The 17894-nt window shown below is 52.1% G+C and overlaps 1 protein-coding gene across 8 annotated transcripts in view; it reads right to left on the reverse strand.

The window, feature by feature from the left end:
• Nucleotides 1–17894, reverse strand: part of sema6a (sema domain, transmembrane domain (TM), and cytoplasmic domain, (semaphorin) 6A) — a 159802-nt gene that overhangs the window by 26747 nt on the left and 115161 nt on the right. For all 8 annotated transcript variants that reach the window (XM_072516499.1, XM_072516497.1, XM_072516505.1 and 5 more), the window contains exons 10-12: nucleotides 11047–11264; nucleotides 9790–9921; nucleotides 1635–1790 (exon numbers count right to left, since the gene is read on the reverse strand). In XM_072516499.1, the coding sequence (XP_072372600.1) occupies nucleotides 1635–1790; nucleotides 9790–9921; nucleotides 11047–11264 (506 nt within the window). The remainder of the gene's footprint in view (nucleotides 1–1634; nucleotides 1791–9789; nucleotides 9922–11046; nucleotides 11265–17894) is intronic.

Here is a 17894-nt window from a genome sequence, read left to right on the forward strand (position 1 = left end):
GTTTCGCGCCGTCATGAACATCGACGGCGTTCACGATGGCGCGAACACTCTGCCTCCATTTCAGAGAATCCCGCCTCCTGTCTCCTTATTAAACTTTCTCTAGTTGCTTTAAGATGAAAAAATCTATAAGGAGTGATACAGCAGGTACCGAAGGATTTTTGCTAACCGCAAACTTCTGTGGAAATCAGTTGTTCCCAGACATGGCTGCACCACTATGCGCTTCCCTTGGAATCCAGCAGCACTTAATGGACAGAGAGGCGATAGAGAGCAGGTCAAACTGCTAGAAGAGTGAACACAAAGTGGAGAAGGAGGAAGAGAGGGATTCACAGCAGGAGGTCATATCCGCCCAGGGGGTCCAGCGAGCAATTCTCGAGCAACACTTTCTCAATGTCTGGCTGTTGTGTGACCATATGCAGCAAGTCATGCAAATCCACGCCAACTATCCTGGAGAAACCATGATGACTGCATTTTACAGCAGTTCACTCTGCCAGCTGCATTTGAGCCAGCAGGGAAAAACAAATGGTGATTGCTGGCTGTCAAAGGCTGACAATAGAGCTGATGACTCCACTATGCCAATCTCATGCAGACATACACGACATGCATGCAACAAAAGCTATGCTACCGCAGGGAATGTGACTGAGCAGACCATTGGCATGCTGAAACATTGCTTCTGCTGCTAATGGAGCTCTGCCATACCCAACATTGGGAATTAAGATTTGTGCTGGCCAGCTGTGTGCTGTACAACCTTGTCATCATGAGGGTATGGTGCCTGCCATCGGCTACAAGTCGAGCAACTCAGGGGCAGTAGCACGGCGAGTGGACAGACGCAAACAGGGGAAAATGCAAGCTAGACAGCAGAGATCTTTCTGACTGGGCCCATAAAAAACTCAAACAACTGTGAAAGCAGTAACACAACCCCAATTCCCCATTCACCAATTGTCCCACATTTTACCTTCGCTCTGTCACTGACCATCATAACATCCGCTTGGTCACAATGAAATAATTTTAAAAACAATATATTTTTCTGCGGCCAAAGGACATACACAGTATGTAATGTATTAGACAAAAAGAATAATCGACAAAGTATATTGACAAATATAAACCCAAATTTATAAATCAAGCCATGTTATTTTGCATATAAATATCAAGTAATCACCCTTTGTGCACCCCCTAAAGTTACTCTTTTCCCTTTGCCTGTCCTAGTGCTCCTATGCAATGCTATCCCAGTGGCTGCACCAGCGCTGGTGGAAGATTGTGACTTTCAGTGGAGGAGACTGCAGATGGCAATCTGTGGACTACACCAGTTTGGCATGGACAGCAGCAGTTTAGACTGGCAAGCTGACAGTCAACAGCATGGGAAGTGGTTGGAGAATGAATGCAACCAGCCTGAGAGAGGGCAGCACGTTCATGCTCTATGGAGCCACTGCAACTGTCCGAGGCAAGTTCTTCAGCAATCCTCTGCACTGCCTCTGGAATAAAATATGTAAATTTAAAAAATAAACTGCAGACAATATAAGCTCTTTTCAAGCAGTGAAGCTAGTTCTTTTTTTAATTTGGGGAATAATGCCAGAACAAACACACAAAAAGAGATTGCAGTGCTTTTAAGTTAGGATTGATTATAAATAACCACTAACCTGACCATCGTCCTCAAAAACCATGGTCTATTGTCAATTGAAGGTACTGCTTCATCCAGAAGAGGGTGCGTTTTAATGAAGTTGAGTGTATCATCTGGGAATCCATTGGAGGTCCCAAATCGTTCCAGTAATACTGAACCTGCACAAGATCCAGGCCTGTGCAACAGAACAACGGTGAGGATTGTTAGAGAGGGAAAGGCAGCCAGAAGCAACAGCTTTGTATAATAGGTGCTTGATAAACTTTTTGAGGATTATGTTGGCATTCTAAGATGAGGTGGTAAAGTGTGTCTTGCCCATTAAACTATTCATGCGCTTCCTTTAGGGTGTTTTAATTTTTCAATGGGGCTTGAAGACTGCTTTCTTCTGTAGCACTTGGAACTCGACCAATTGCCCAGCTAATTCACACTGGGCGGCTTTTTTGCGAAAAAAAGTGCTCAACCCAAGGAATTTCTCATGAACTATTACTAAACTTCCATCTACTATGTACACAGTGTTCTTTTTAAATATTTATCCAGTTCGCCATTTATACCGTTAATTATTTATCAAATAAACTAGATGATTCCCATTGTGAATCATAATTGATGTCCCATTTTATATATGAAGCTGAAAATAAAGAGACCGATTGCTTGACAAATGCTGTAGAACAGCAGTTCATATTAATGGAATTTTATCAATTCTATGCCCTATTATTCAAAGTTAAAGAGGCCAATGTCTCTGCAAGAAAAAGAGAGAAGAATTTTAAACAGTCGATAAAAGACAATGAAAGTAGAGCATTTGTGCTCTATGACTGGTGCAGGAGTCTAAAAGAACCCAGATAAAATTAACTAACTGCAAAGCTTGGTTCAAGTGACAAAGCAGTGAACAAATCTGCAGACCCATTATTTAATTTCTGTTCATTATCTTTCGTGTGAGAAAATGTTGTCCTTTCAACTATTTTAAGCTGAGCGTAGCGCCATGATCATTGCAATAATGGATTGGAATGGAGAGAATTGTGAATAATTAGTTACTGAATTCAGGGAAAAACTTGGGCGGGATTCTCCCATGTCGAGCCGTTTGGGAGAATCGCCGTTCGCGCCGGATTTTCGCGCGACACCGGTCCGTCATTCTCCCAGCCGGTGAGAATGGCGTCATCAAGGTTGGCGCCACGGGGAGAAAGGAGGAGGGGGGAAGGAGGAGGGAAGGAGGGGGGGAAGGAGGAGGGGGTGAGGAGGAAGAGGAGGGGGGAAGGAGTGAGGAGGGTGGAAGATGCAGTCAGTTTGGGGGGGGGGGGGTCGGGGACCTCCATGTTCCGGGGGGGTTCCCGCGGGAGCGACATGCCAGCCGGCCTGCCATGGCAGGATGGTAGCGAAGCCATGCCTGCAAGTTGAGGTCATGCTGATGGGCAACGGCCACTGGTGCCGCCATCCTGCGTGGCCATGCCCCTTGACCATGGGTGCGCCCAGCCCCCCCCCCACACCTGTTGCGGCACCCAGCTGATGGAGATCATCTCTGGGAAGGGTCAAGGCAACACACATGCCAGCCCCCGTGAGGGCATGGCCAGCCCACGGTGGCGCAATGAGGAAGAACGGGCAAAACTGGGCGGTGGACGGATATTGTGGGCAGGGGTCAGGGTGCCTGCAGCGATACCAGCCAACTGGGGCACACACGTATCCCATGGCACCTGGCTGTTGAGGTGTCAATGTGCCATCATTAAACATGTTGTAGCTCCTCCCCCCTCTTTCCACCCCCCCCTGCAGATCGTAATGTTTGGGCACCAGCCAGCGATGTTTGCCGCCGTGGCGGGAGCCGCTGCCCTGCAGGTGGCCCTTTGGCAGCGTCGACACAGGCAGCTCAGAGCAGCTGCGGCAGCGGCGGCTGCAGCAGAGGGACTGGCTGCAGAGGGCCCTGTGCCACCCGCTCAGGCTGCAGGCCCGCCCGCCCGACAGGTGCAGGAGGAGGCGGAGGGGGATGATGACCACCACATCGTTGGGGATGCACAGGACGAGTATACCTATCTAGATGGGGCGCAGGGGGAGGAGGAGGAGCAGGTGGTGGTGCCAAGGCGCCGGAGGCGCTCCATGAGGACTCGAGTGTACCGTCACCGCATGTTTTTCGAGGACCTGCTGGACAGGGCATGCAGGAGGAGACTCCGGATGAGTAGGGAGACCATCGCACATATATGCCACCTCATGGCACACCTGGCACCATGTGGAACGGAGGGAGGACATGCTATCCCTGTGGCCGTCAAGGTGACGGTTGCCCTCAACTTCTACGCGACGGGGTCTTTCCAGGCGCCCAGCGGAGACCTGCCCGGTATCTCCCAGGCATCGGTGCACCGGTGCATCCGAACAGTCACCAAAGCCCTGTATGCCATCGCCGACCGGTCCATCCAGTTTCCAGAACACCGTACACACCAGGATGCCCGGGCAGCGGAATTCGCCTTCATGGCCAGGATACCAATGGTCCAGGGGGTGATTGATGGGGTGCACGTCGCCATGCGTCCACCATCAGAGAACAGGGACGTGTTCATGAACAGAAAGGGGGCCTACTCCATGAACATTCAGGTGATCTGCGACCACCGCATGAAGATCATGCACGTATGCGCCCAGTACCCCGGCAGTGTGCACGGTGCCTTTATACTGGCGCAATCCTTCATCCCCGCAATGTTCAAGGGACACCCACCCCCCCCGGCTGAGGTGCTGGTTGCTGGGCGACAGGGGTTACCCGTTGCGGTCGTGGCTGATGACGCCTAAATGGAGGCCACAGACCAATGCGAAGACCCGCTACTATGAGGTCCATGCAGCAACCGGGGTGTTGTCGAGAGGTGCTTTGGCCTCTTGAAGATGCGCTTCAGGTGCCTGGACTGCTCTGGAGGGGCCCTCCAGTACCATTCAGAGAGGATCGGCCGCATAGTTGTTGTCTGCTGCGTCCTGCACAACATAGCCGAGTAGAGGGGCGATGTCCTGGAGGGGGAGGCACAGGGGGAGCCCGATGAGGGGGACGCATCTGTACATGAGGAGGAGACACAACATGGGGGCTGGATATGGCCGGGAGGCTGCACGATGCTACCGGCTTGGCGAGCGAGCACGCGAGGCGTTGATCGCCGCACGTTTCACCAACTAGGGGGAGGACATCGCTGAGCAAGGCACTTGCACCCCCGTTCCGCCCAAACGCACCATCCGACAACCCTAGCTCCCACACCACCACTTTCACAGCACCTTACACCTGCGGCACAACGGGATGGTCTCACACAATTGCTTGTGTAAGCGGGTGTGATCAGTGCCATGTTGAATGATGACAACCCGCTCTGCGATGAGCTGTGAGCTCCAGATTGTTAGTCAATGTCTGACTCATGGCCACAGCTACACCCTCCACCTGGGTGGTCCCTGTATGCGTCACGGACACTCCATCTCATGGCCATGTGGGGTAGCTGGCGTTGGTGTTCCGAGGACGACCGGGGAGAGGGGGGGGGGGGGGGAGACACACATACCCGGCCTCACCGTTGTACCGAAGTCCGACCCCAGCGCCACTCGGTCCCCTTCACGACCCCTCAGGCACCGGACATAGCACAGAGGCATCTAGGTTTGGTGTAACAGTGACTTTAATCGTGACATTCACATACAAGTGCCCTAGCCCCGAGAACTAAGCTGTGCCCTGCACCCGGGCCAACTTACTACGTATCGAACTTCTTTGCCTTACGGGCCCTACCACTACATCTTGGTGTATCCCCAGAAGGTACAGCAGGAGTGGAGGCGGACTGCTGAGACTCCTGCCCTGCGACTTGGCTCCCTGTCGGCGTGCGTTTCCTGAGGCAGCCCGACTTGGATGGGCCAGGCTGCTCGGCGGGCATGCTGGATGGCGTGGTGCCACCCTGTTCTGCCCTCTGCCCACCAGATGCACCAGGGACGGAACGGGGGGAGTCCGAGTGTTCCGGGACCTCCCTTGCATGAGTCACCAGGACGGGCCCTAGAACCTCCCCCTCCCTCGAGGAGCCCAGTGGCCCCTGGGCCTCACTGTGGAACGGTGGTGCGAGCAGAGACAAGTGCCGTGGTACCACCGACACCTGGCGCTGCCAGTCCTGGAGGCCCGCTGTGGCATCGACCAAGGTCTGAACGTTCCCAGCGATGGAGCTCAGGGAGTGCAACATCCCTGTCAGGGACTGTTGCCTCCCGCTGGGATTGTGCGACGCCATCCATCACGTGGGCAAGGCCGCCAATGCTCTCAGCGATGGCCTGCTGGGACAGGGCCATGGCCTGCTGAGACTGGGCCATGGTCTGCTGAGACTGGGCCATGGCCTGCTGAGACTGGGCCATGGCCTGCTGAGACTGGGCCATGGCCTGCTGAGACTGGACCATGGCCTGCTGAGACTGGACCATGGCCTGCTGAGACTGGGCCATGGCCTGCTGAGACTGGGCCATGGCCTGCTGAGACTGGGCCATGGCCTGCTGAGACTGGACCATGGCCTGCTGAGACTGGCCCATGGCCTGCTGAGACTCGGCCATGGCCTGCTGAGACTGGGCCATGGCCTGCTGAGACTGGACCATGGCCTGCTGAGACTTGGCCAGACCCTGGAGCACGGCGGCAATGTCCAGCTGGTTCTGGGACACGGCTGCCTGTGAGAGGGCAGCCCTGTCCTGGGCCACGGATGGCGCATGCACATGAAGCCCCACACCTTGCAGAACCTGACCCATGGCCGAAACCGTTGCCCCCAATGTCTCCACCGCGGACGCCACCCATGCGGTGTCGGCCAGGGTGGCAGCCATGATCGGCACCACTCCCTGTTCCTGGTCGCGGGTGGACTCCTCCAACTGTGTCTGCAGATGCTGGAAGGCGGCCGTCATCCAGTTGTCCACTCCCTGGGTTTCCAAACGCATCAGGTCTGTGGGTGGGTCTGGTAAGTCCAGGAATCCGGGAACCGTCTGGGCGGCAGCTGGGTGCTGGGGCTGGGCTGCCCTCCGACCGTTCAGCCCCTCGGCTGCTCCTACCTCCACCTGCTGTATCGGTTCGGCTTTGTGGTGCGCACCAGTCAGTGTCCCAGATGCCTCATCACTAATGTGCCCAACCGAGGTGAGCGTATCTGCGATTGTGGAGGTTGTGGGTGACAGCTGTGACGCAAGGTCCATGTCCTCATCGGGGTCTCCTGGGTTGAGCCTTGGACTGATGGACGTTGTCCCCAGCCCATGTGAGGTGCCATGTCCGGTCTGTCCATCATCTGTGCATCACTGTCCAGAGTCCCCGTCCTTTGTCCGTCACTGTCCTGGCTCTCCGTCCTCTCTTCGTCCATCTCATGGCCATCAGTGTCCTGACTGTCCATCCTGTGTTCGTCAGTGTCGTTTGTGTCGGTCCTCTGTGCGTCCGTCTCCTGTGGCCCGGCTTCGGACGAGGGCCCTCCTGTCCGTCTTCCTTCCTCTTCCTGGCGTGTGTCCCTGTGGGCGGACGGACGTGGACCTGGACGGTGGTGGCTTGTTTGAGATGTGCCGGGGCGATCGTCGGCTGGCCCTGGAATACACAATAAAGCATGTATCGTTAGACACGCGGAGTCGGGTGTGAGGGAGGGTTGGGGGTGGAGAGGCAGTGTGAGGGGGTGCAGTGTGAGGGGGGGGTGGAGGGGGCAGTGTGAGGGGGTGCAGTGTAAGGGGGGGTTAGGGGGTGGAGGGGTCAGTGTGAGTGGGTGGACTGTGAGGGGAGTGGAGGGGGTAGTGTGAGGGGGTGGAGTGTGAGGGGGGTGCAGGGGACAGTGTGAGGGGGTGGAGTGTGAGGGGGGTGGAGGGGGCCGGAGTGTGAGGGAGGGAGTAAGGGGGTGGAGGGGTCAGTGTGAGTGGGTGGAGTGTGAGGGTGTGGAGGGGTCAGTGTGAGTGGGTGGAGTGTGAGGGGGGTGGAGGAGTCAGTGTGAGGGGGTGGAGTGTGAGGGGGGTGGAGGGTGCAGTGTGAGGGGGTGCAGTGTGAAAGGGGGGGTTAGGGGGTGGAGGGGGCAGTGTGAGGGGGTGCAGTGTGAGAGGGGGGGTTAGGGGGTGGAGGGGTCAGTGTGAGTGGGGTGGAGGAGTCAGTGTGAGGGGGTGGAGTGTGAGGGGGCGGAGGGGGCAGTGTGAGGTGGTGGAGTGTGAGGGGGGTGGAGGGGACAGTGTGAGGGGGTGCAGTGTGAGAGGGGGGGTTAGGGGGTGGAGGGGTCAGTGTGAGTGGGTGGAGTGTGAAGGGGGTGGAGGAGTCAGTGTGAGGGGGTGGAGTGTGAGGGGGTGGAGGGTGCAGTGTGAGGGGGTGCAGTGTGAGAGGGGGGTTAGGGGGTAGAGGGGGCAGTGTGAGGGCGCGGAGGGGGCAGTGTGAGGGGGTGCAGTGTGAGAGGGGGGTGAGGGGTGGAGGGGTCAGTGTGAGTGGGTGGAGTGTGAGGGGGTGGAGGAGTCAGTGTGAGGGGGTGGAGTGTGAGGGGGTGGAGGGGGCAGTGTGAGGTGGTGGAGTGTGAGGGGGTGGAGGGGGCAGTGTGAGGGGGTGTAGTGTGAGAGGGGGGGGGGGGGGGAAGGGGGAGGTGAGGGGCTGAGTGAGTGTAGCCAGGCAGGGGAGTCTCACTTGCTGCTGCGCCTCCGATCTGGCATGGCGCTACCTCCTGGGTGGCGGCTCCCCCAGCGAGGTCCAGAGCCCTCTGCTCACGGACGGTGAAGGGGTGCAGACCCCCCTCTGGTTCTTGCACATTCGCGATGGTTGTGGGCTGTCTTATCCTGCCGGGGGGGGGGGGGGGGGGGGGGGGGGGGGGAGCGGGGGCACTGGGCACCACGCCATGGCAGCTTGCAAGGGCGGTGTGGTGCAAATGTGGGCTGTGTGGTATGTGGTGCCCCCCCCCCCGCCCCCTGCGTGGTGGGGGGGTGGCCCGGGGGAACTCTCGGGGCACTTACCCTGGCTACCCACGTGAGGTTGTGTAACTTCTTGCGGCACTGCTCTCCTGAGCGTGGAGTGTGCCCCACAGTGCTAACGACGATGCCCACATCACGCCAGCTGCGCCTAACTGTGCTGGTCGGGTGCCGGTGGCCACGTCTTGGGCACAGCATCGCCCTCCGCTCTTCCACTGTGTCCAGCACTGTCTCCAGGTCATTGTCCCGGAACCTGGGAGCTGCATGGTGGGGCGCAGCCATCTCTCTGTGTCGGGGCCTGTGTGCAGATCGCGCACATAAAATGACACGACGCCGCGTCATCCGGGCATCGCACAATGTCGGCACTGCTCTGGCGCCATGCCCACCGCGTTTCTCGCAGCCCTGCTGCTGGCGCCTTTTCGGGGCCTGAATCGATGCTGCCATCGGGCCATGAGCGCCGTCGTGACACACAACGACGTTCACAGCGCGTGGACACGGTGGGCGCGATTCCTCCATGCCGCGCCATATGGGAGAATCGCTGTTAGCGCCATTTTTCCCTGCAGCGCCGGTCCGATGCCGGAAGGTGATTCTCCGAGGAGCGGAGAATTGGTGGCATTTGCGCCGGCACGTTTGGCGCTGTTGCAAATGGCGCTGTCCGCGACCGGGCCGCCGATTCTCCGGCCTTGATAGGCCGAGCGGCCAAGCGGAAACGGCAGAGTCCCACTGGTGCCGTTCATACCTGCTCGCAGTCAGCGGAAACTCTGCGCGTAGGATCGGGGGGGGGGTGGCCTGTGGGGCAGGGGAAAGCGCTCCTTCACCGGGGTGGCCTCTGGTGGGGTCTGGCCCGCGATCGGGGTCCACCGATCGGCGGGCCGGCCTCTCCAGCCCCGGCCCTTTTTTATTACGCGGCCGGCCCTTGAACCCCCATGCCATGTTGCGTCGGGGCCGGCGCGGAGGAATTCCCCCGCACATGCGCGGATTGGTGGGGCGCCCATTTGGCACCGGGAATGGAGGCTGGAGTGGCGTGAACTGGTCCAGCGCCGTGCTGGCCCCCTGTGGGGGCCAGAATCGGTAGTGCCCGCGCCCGTTTCGCGCCGTCGTGAAATGCGACGGCGTTCACGACGGCGCGGACATTCTGACTCGCCATCGGAGAATCCCGCCCCGCCCCTTGTGTTCTCTCTGCAAATAAAATGCAATGTTCAGCTCATCGATTCAATCGAGTGGAAAATGTTAAATGCTCGGTGTCACTGCCAAGAGGTTTTACTACTGTTTGAATATTTCCGGCTGCTTTTTACAGAATTTTCTTTTCAAATATTTTTTAAAGACAGTCAGCATACCGTGGCTTAGGAACTCGGTCCTCAGGGACTGGCGTCCATGTAGAATCAGAGGATTTCTGCTCTTTGAATCGGCCAGTAAAAACTGTGGCAACGTCTTCCATATCATATGCGCAGACTGCTGAGCCTGGGATGCTGCAATGTGACATTTACCAGAAATAGACTGTTAATTTAAAAGCCATGCAGCAAATCAATGCTTGAACACATTCTCTAAAGTTGGATTCTTGTTCTCCTACTAGCAAATTACTCCATAATGATCTCTCATGCAGCTTGAGGGTTCTCTCCCTCTCCCTTACCCCACACCTAACCCTGCTAATGAAGCCCCATGCAGAGGACATTTGCTAGTTTATATGCTGTGTCAGGCTGTACCCGCAAACCTTCCCAGTCTTTGAGGCTTTTACTTTATCTTTCCCCAAGACAGAAAATGATGGCCAATTAAGCAACAGAAAAAAGTTAACAAGATAAACTGCTGCTAGTTCTATAAACAAAGCAGCAATAAAAAGTCTAAATATTTTAAATTCTAGTCACGCTTGGAAAGAGATGCATTGCTTTTGTCCATTGTAGCAGTTCACGCAACCAAAGAAAATCCTCAGAGATATAACGCTACTGACACAAAATAAGAAGTTTTATTCTAAAGCACCTTTAATGTCAAAAATGTCTCGAAGGTGCTTCATAGAGTCATTATAAAACAAATAGGAGACTGAGTGACATTTGGTCAGAAATATTAGTCACTTTGTGTAATTATTTTTTTATTTGAAATAACAAGTTCCTAAAAAGGGGGGAAAAAGACACATAATCATCATGTGTTCCAGAACACACGGGGGTGGCACTGTGGCAACCGCTGCTGCCTCACAGCGGCAGGGACATGGGTTCAATTCCGGCCTTGAGCGACTCTCTTTGCGGAGTTTGCACTTTCTCCCCGTGTCTGCGTGGATTCCCTCCGGGTGCTCTGGTTTCCTCCCACAGTCCAAAAGATGCGTGGGTTAGGTGTATTGGCCATGCTAAATTGTCCTTTGGTATCCAAGGATGTGTGGGTCAGGTGGGATTGTGGGGATAAGGCGAGGGGAGTGGGCCTAGTTGGATGCTCTTTCAGAGGGTCGGTGGTTAAAAATTTTGTTGTGGGGCCCCAGTAAAATTATATTTGACCTATACTTAATAGCAGCCTTCAGCTTTAAGTAGTTTAGACAAACATTGTAATTTCAGATATTCTTTCTAATGGCATCAGTCTAACATCTCAAAGGCTCTCTAGAACCCACTTACCTATTATAAGGTGTGGAAAATGTTGCCAGAATGACATCACGGCCTTTAATATGGACAACATCTGTCACTGACTGCAAGATATTGAAGTAAAAGTGAGAGTCCCCGGGTACGGAACAGTTGAGACGAGCCTTCACGAAGGATGTCCACTGCTTCTCCAATACTCTTTGAGAACCTCCCATGTCATTTTTACAGACTCGGGCAACTCTAGGGAAAAGCACCTGAAAAAAATGTAGGCATGGGTTTTGAAATTCCCAGCAGCTCTTAATAAGCCATTTCAGAACTTCAATACGTTGACCCCAGGATTAAAATGGAAATCTGTACATTAAATATATTACACATATTGAATCAAGTCTCCTGTGGAACAGCACAGGAGTTCACAACAATGTTCGACCAAAGAGCTCAGCTTCTGAGGCTTCCTGGAAACTGCATTAAAATTTCTGTTAATATTATCTGAAAAAGGTACGAACTGGAAGTTAGGCACTTTTGCTGAGATTTTTACTGAGGTGCACACATATGCATCCGGGCTCTCCTCCCTCACCCTAATTCCAATCGGTCAACAAAGTCCTGGGAATAGGCTGGTTGCCCCTTTCACAGTTGGGAAGTTGATAAACGACATACATTATGCAGAGTAAATAAGTCGTTAAAAGGGATAAGAGTTTTAAAATCAGAGAGAAAGTAATATGAAGGTTGAAATTACAATCCCTGCCATTAATACAGCGTGACTAATGGGCTGTTCCAGTTACGGTGGCTTTGTCATCACCGCTGTCCCTTAATTTGAGGATGATATCTCCTGCGAGTCATGGGTTCCTGCCATGGATCCTTCTGTGGCTGACCAGATTGACTCTTGACCCACAGACCGTTGGGCACATGGGACAGGGCCTCCCAGGAGGTAGTGGGATTTGCTTCTTTTTCGTTCCTTCTCTGCCGCCTCTCTGCCTCAACAATAAGATGCTGTGACTCAAAACATGATGCAGCTCAATGGATAAGTTGTCACCATTCAGAACAAAGGGTAACAAACTCTGCCAAGTCATTGATGTTAATGCTGCTGTGCTTCTAGGAGAGCTTCAGAGTGTCTTTGAAGGATTTTCTTTGTCCTCCCCTGGAATGTTGGCCATTTGCAAATTGAGAGAACGACCTGATGTGAGGATGGTTTTCAGCCGTCCGGACACAGCATTCAGTCCATAGTTGATTTAGCAGGAGTTTGGGCTGAATTCTTGTGAAACTGGCTTCAACAAGGACACTAGTGTTTGTTCTACCATCCACCCATTAAACAGGTCAAGGTCAATTGGTTAAAATCCCCGTCACTCACAGGATGCTGCTTCTCTTCTTACGTGTGACTCTGCCATCCCTATCAATGCTGGAAAGAACATTTTGAACAACCCCTTAACTGCGGACGCGATTTAGCCGCATTGCACCGAACATCGGAGTGAAGCGGCCGGTAGATCCCTCTTCCTGGCTATACCCAGCTCGCCACGCCTCGTGAGATCTAACACGATCTCGTGAGATCTAACGCGATCTTGCGAGATATCGTGATCTGAATCCCATTGTGGGCGGGATCGGCATCGGGCACATCTGCATATTAGAGCGGAACAGCTAGTTTCACTCTAATATGTACTCGCCTGATCTATCGAGGCCCTAGTATCTAACCCCTTTGCCTCGGAGTCCTCAGCCAAGTGCCGTTCAGTGCTGGCCTCCACAAACAGGGACCGCGGGGGGGGGGGGGGGCTGCCACTGCTGGTGTCACCTCAGCACAGCCAGCCTGGCACCCTGGCAGTGCCAAGGTGTCAGACTGGCATGTTTCCTGCACCGAGCATCGGGCCCAAGGGTGTTCTGCCCGTGTGAGTGGGGTGTTATAGGTAATTTGGGGCTTTGGGGATTCCCGCACCGAGGAGTTCCAGTGAGTGGAGTTCCTCAGTGTAGGAAATGGGACTATGTGCATCCTCGGCAGGGCGTTTCCTGCTGAGAATCAGATCGCAACAACGTCCTAATAGATAGCATGGTGTTTCTCGGCACTGCGAGTGCTGGGAAACACCCAGCTAAACAAGCTCATCACGGGACTCTGTTGCAATTTGGTTACATGAATCCACAGTGGCAGTTGATCTCTGGGCCATCCCTTGTATCCTCTGGTAGAATCTCTCTGGCTTCACGGCAAAGTCAGAACAATGTTCAGGTTAGTTCAACCCCTACCTGTATGGTGATACAGTTACTATGATAATGAAAATGGATTCAACTTCAGGTTGCTACTTTGTTCAATGATCAAACGGTGAACATTCTTCCATCATTTGTTTGTTTTGAATTACTACTCTGACCAATCACAAAGCTCAGTGCTGCCGATCATTCATTAAAGAGGTTCTGGAGGTCATGTAATATTTTAATCAGAGGACTAGTACTAGGAGGGAAGAGGGAATACTTTTTATATTAAGTATGTCTAGCTTTTATAGAAGAAAATGGCAACTCATCAGAAGTTTGCCTTTTTCAGTTGTAAATGTCATATTTTCCCGCTAACCTTGGGAGTGGTCTTTCTCCTCTCTTCCCCAAACCAGGCTGCTCCAGTGACATTATTAATACTAAACATCCTTCAATGGCTCCAGTACAAACAGCAAAGAAGGAGGAACAGCCTGCAAGGTGCTCTTGACTCACCTAGCAAGGAAAAGGTAGGTTTCAAACCTGTAGCATGGTTTATAGGAGTCAGGTGCCTCCAGAGTAATTCTCATACCTCATGCAATCGTGCTCATAGAGTGGAGCCCCTCAGTAACATTATAACTAATTTCACTGGGGGAGAAGGGAAAGATTAGCCTTGTGACAATCCATGATGGCGAGGAAATCCCGGGCTGGATTCTCTGCCGGCGTGATTCTCCGTTTCGCCCGCAACGCATTCACACCAGCGGATTTCCCGATGACATGGGGGTGCCCACTATGGGGAACTCCATTGATGAAGGATCCCGCTGCCGGAGGGGGCGCACCGGGGACAGAGAAACCTACCCCCTGTGTTTTCACAAAAAAAAAATGTCAGGTGAGATTATCATTTCCTTCTACTTATGGAACTTTCTTTATAAAGTTTAGAAACTTTCCTTCCTTCTTTAACCATAACCTAAGCAGAAAGAAACTGTGCAAACTGGCAAAATGGAAAAAAAATGATGAGCTTATCAATTGTGAAATAATAATTCCTGCTCTTCTGTAGGGATGGCAGGGGGCGAGAGGGAAGGTCTGACACATATTTGTTTTGTTAACAGAAAAATTGCATTTAAAATGCCACTGGTATTTTTGTTTCCCTACAAAAGTGACTATGTTTAGGGACAGCACAGTGGTGCAGTGGTTAGCACTGCTGCCTCATGGCGCCAAGGTCCCAGGTTCGATTCTGGCTCTGGGTTACTGCCCCTGTGGAGTTTGCACATTCTCCCTGTGTTTGCGTGGGTTTCACCCTCACAACCCAAAGATGTTCAGGGTAAGTAGATTGGCCATGCTAAATTGCCCCTTTAAAAAAAAAGTGACTATGTTTCAAATGTACTTTATTGGCTGTAAAGTGCTTTGGGGCATTGCAAAGTCATGAAAGATGCTGCATTAAAGCATAAAAACAGTAAATGTTCGAAGCACTCAGTATGTCTGGCAGTGGCTGTGTGAGAGAGAAACAGAGCAACATTACAGGTCATGACTTTTCATCTGATGGACCAGAAACATTGAGTTGAATTTTTAGACCCCGATGGTGCTTGCTTGGTGGCGAGGGTGCATAAATTTGCATTGCCAGTCAGCGCACCCGTTCAGTGGAACTAGTCTAGATCGTTGTGCAGGTTGTCCTAGTCTCTGCAATTAATAATAATAATAATAGGCTTTTATTGTCATAAATATGAAGTTACTGTGAAAATTCTCTAGTCGCCACATTCTGGCGCCTGTTCAGGTAAGCTGGTACGGGAATTGAACACGCGCTGCTGCCTTGTTCTGCATCACATATAATAAGTTTACTGAGAAGGTGGTGAAGATGAAGAATTCCTCATTCACAGCCCAATATACCACTGACATTGACTTGTACAGAATCCTTTTTTCCCCATAAATTTAGAGTGCCAAATTCATTTTTTCCAATTAAGGGGTATTTTAGCGTGGCCAATCCACCTAACCTGCACATCTTTGGGTTGTGGGGGCGAAACCCACGCAAACACGGGGAGAATGTGCAAACTCCACACGGACAGTGATCCAGGGCCGGGATCGAACCTGGGACCTCGGCGCCGTGAGGCAGCAATGCTAACCTCTGTGCCACTGTGCTGCCCGTGACTTGTACAGAATCCTGGCCTGCCGGAAACTAGAACATAGAACATAGAACAATACAGCGCGGTACAGGCCCTTCGGCCCACGATGTTACACCGAAACAAAAGCCATCTAACTTACACTATGCCATTATCATCCATATGTTTATCCAATAAACTTTTAAATGCCCTCAATGTTGGCGAGTTCACTACTGTAGCAGGTAGGGCATTCCACGGCCTCACTACTCTTTGCGTAAAGAACCTACCTCTGACCTCTGTCCTATATCTATTACCCCTCAGTTTAAAGTTATGTCCCCTCGTGCCAGCCATTTCCATCCGCGGGAGAAGGCTCTCACTGTCCACCCTATCCAACCCCCTGATCATTTTGTATGCCTCTATTAAGTCTCCTCTTAACCTTCTTCTCTTCAACGAAAATAACCTCAAGTCCATCAGCCTTTCCTCATAAGATTTTCCCTCCATACCAGGCAACATCCTGGTAAATCTCCTCTGCACCCGCTCCAAAGCCTCCACGTCCTTCCTATAATGCGGTGACCAGAACTGTACGCAATACTCCAAATGCGGCCGTACCAGAGTTCTGTACAGCTGCAACATGACCTCCCGACTCCGGAACTCAATCCCTCTACCAATAAAGGCCAACACTCCATAGGCCTTCTTCACAACCCTATCAACCTGGGTGGCAACTTTCAGGGATCTATGTACATGGACACCTAGATCCCTCTGCTCATCCACACTTTCAAGAACTTTACCATGAGCCAAATATTCCGCATTCCTGTTATTCCTTCCAAAGTGAATCACCTCACACTTCTCTCCATTAAACTTCATTTGCCACCTCTCAGCCCAGCTCTGCAGCTTATCTATATCCCTCTGTAACCTGCTACATCCTTCCACACTATCGACAACACCACCGACTTTAGTATCGTCTGCAAATTTACTCAACACCCTTCTGCGCCTTCCTCTAGGTCATTGATAAAAATGACAAACAGCAACGGCCCCAGAACAGATCCTTGTGGTACTCCACTTGTGACTGTACTCCATTCTGAACATTTCCCATCAACCACCACCCTCTGTCTTCTTTCAGCTAGCCAATTTCTGATCCACATCTCTAAATCACCCTCAATCCCCAGCCTCCGTATTTTCTGCAATAGCCTACCGTGGGGAACCTTATCAAATGCTTTGCTGAAATCCATATACACCACATCAACTGCTCTGCCCTCATCTACCTGTTCAGTCACCTTCTCAAAGAACTCAATAAGGTTTGTGAGGCATGACCTACCCTTCACAAAGCCATGCTGACTATCCCTGATCATATTATTCCTATCTAGATGATTATAAATCTTGTCTCTTATAATCCCCTCCATGACTTTACCCACTACAGACGTGAGGCTCACCGGTCTATAGTTGCCGGGGTTGTCTCTGCTCCCCTTTTTGAACAAAGGGACCACATTTGCTGTCCTCCAGTCCTCTGGCACTATTCCTGTAGCCAATGATGACATAAAAATCAAAGCCAAAGGTCCAGCAATCTCTTCCCTGGCCTCCCAGAGAATCCTAGGATAAATCCCATCAGGTCCCGGGGACTTATCTATTTTAAGCCTGTCCAGAATTGCCAACACCTCTTCCCTACGTACCTCAATGCCATCTATTCTATTAGCCTGGGGCTCAGCATTCTCCTCCACAACATTATCTTTTTCCTGAGTGAATACTGACGAAAAATATTCATTTAGTATCTCGCCTATCTCTTCAGACTCCACACACAATTTCCCATCCCTGTCCTTGACTGGTCCTACTCTTTCCCTAGTCATTCGCTTATTCCTGACATACCTATAGAAAGCTTTTGGGTTTTCCTTGATCCTTCCTGCCAAATACTTCTCATGTCCCCTCCTTGCTCGTCTTAGCTCTCTCTTTAGATCCTTCCTCGCTACCTTGTAACTATCCATCGCCCCAACTGAAACTTCACACCTCATCTTCACATAGGCCTCCTTCTTCCTCTTAACAAGAGATTCCACTTCCTTGGTAAACCACGGTTCCCTCGCTCGACGCCTTCCTCCCTGCCTGACCGGTACATACTTATCAAGAACACGCAGTAGCTGATCCTTGAACAAGCCCCACTTATCCAGTGTGCCCAACACTTACAGCCTACTTCTCCACCTTATCCCCCCCAAGTCACGTCTAATGGCATCAAAATTGCCCTTCCCCCAGCTATAACTCTTGCCCTGCGGTGTATACTTATCCCTTTCCATCATTAACATAAACGTCACCGAATTGTGGTCACTGTCCCCAAAGTGCTCTCCTACCTCCAAATCCAACACCTGGCCTGGTTCATTACCCAAAACCAAATCCAACGTGGCCTCGCCTCTTGTTGGCCTGTCAACATATTGTTTCAGGAAACCCTCCTGCACACACTGTACAAAAAACGACCCATCTATTGTACTCAAACTATATCTTTTCCAGTCAATATTTGGAAAGTTAAAGTCTCCCATAATAACTACCCTGTTACTTTCGCTCTTATCCAGAATCATCTTCGCCATCCTTTCCTCTACATCCCTAGAACTATTAGGAGGCCTATAAAAAACTCCCAACAGGGTGACGTCT

The sequence above is a fragment of the Scyliorhinus torazame genome, chromosome 9, assembly GCF_047496885.1.
Source record: "Scyliorhinus torazame isolate Kashiwa2021f chromosome 9, sScyTor2.1, whole genome shotgun sequence".
NCBI lineage: Eukaryota > Metazoa > Chordata > Chondrichthyes > Carcharhiniformes > Scyliorhinidae > Scyliorhinus > Scyliorhinus torazame.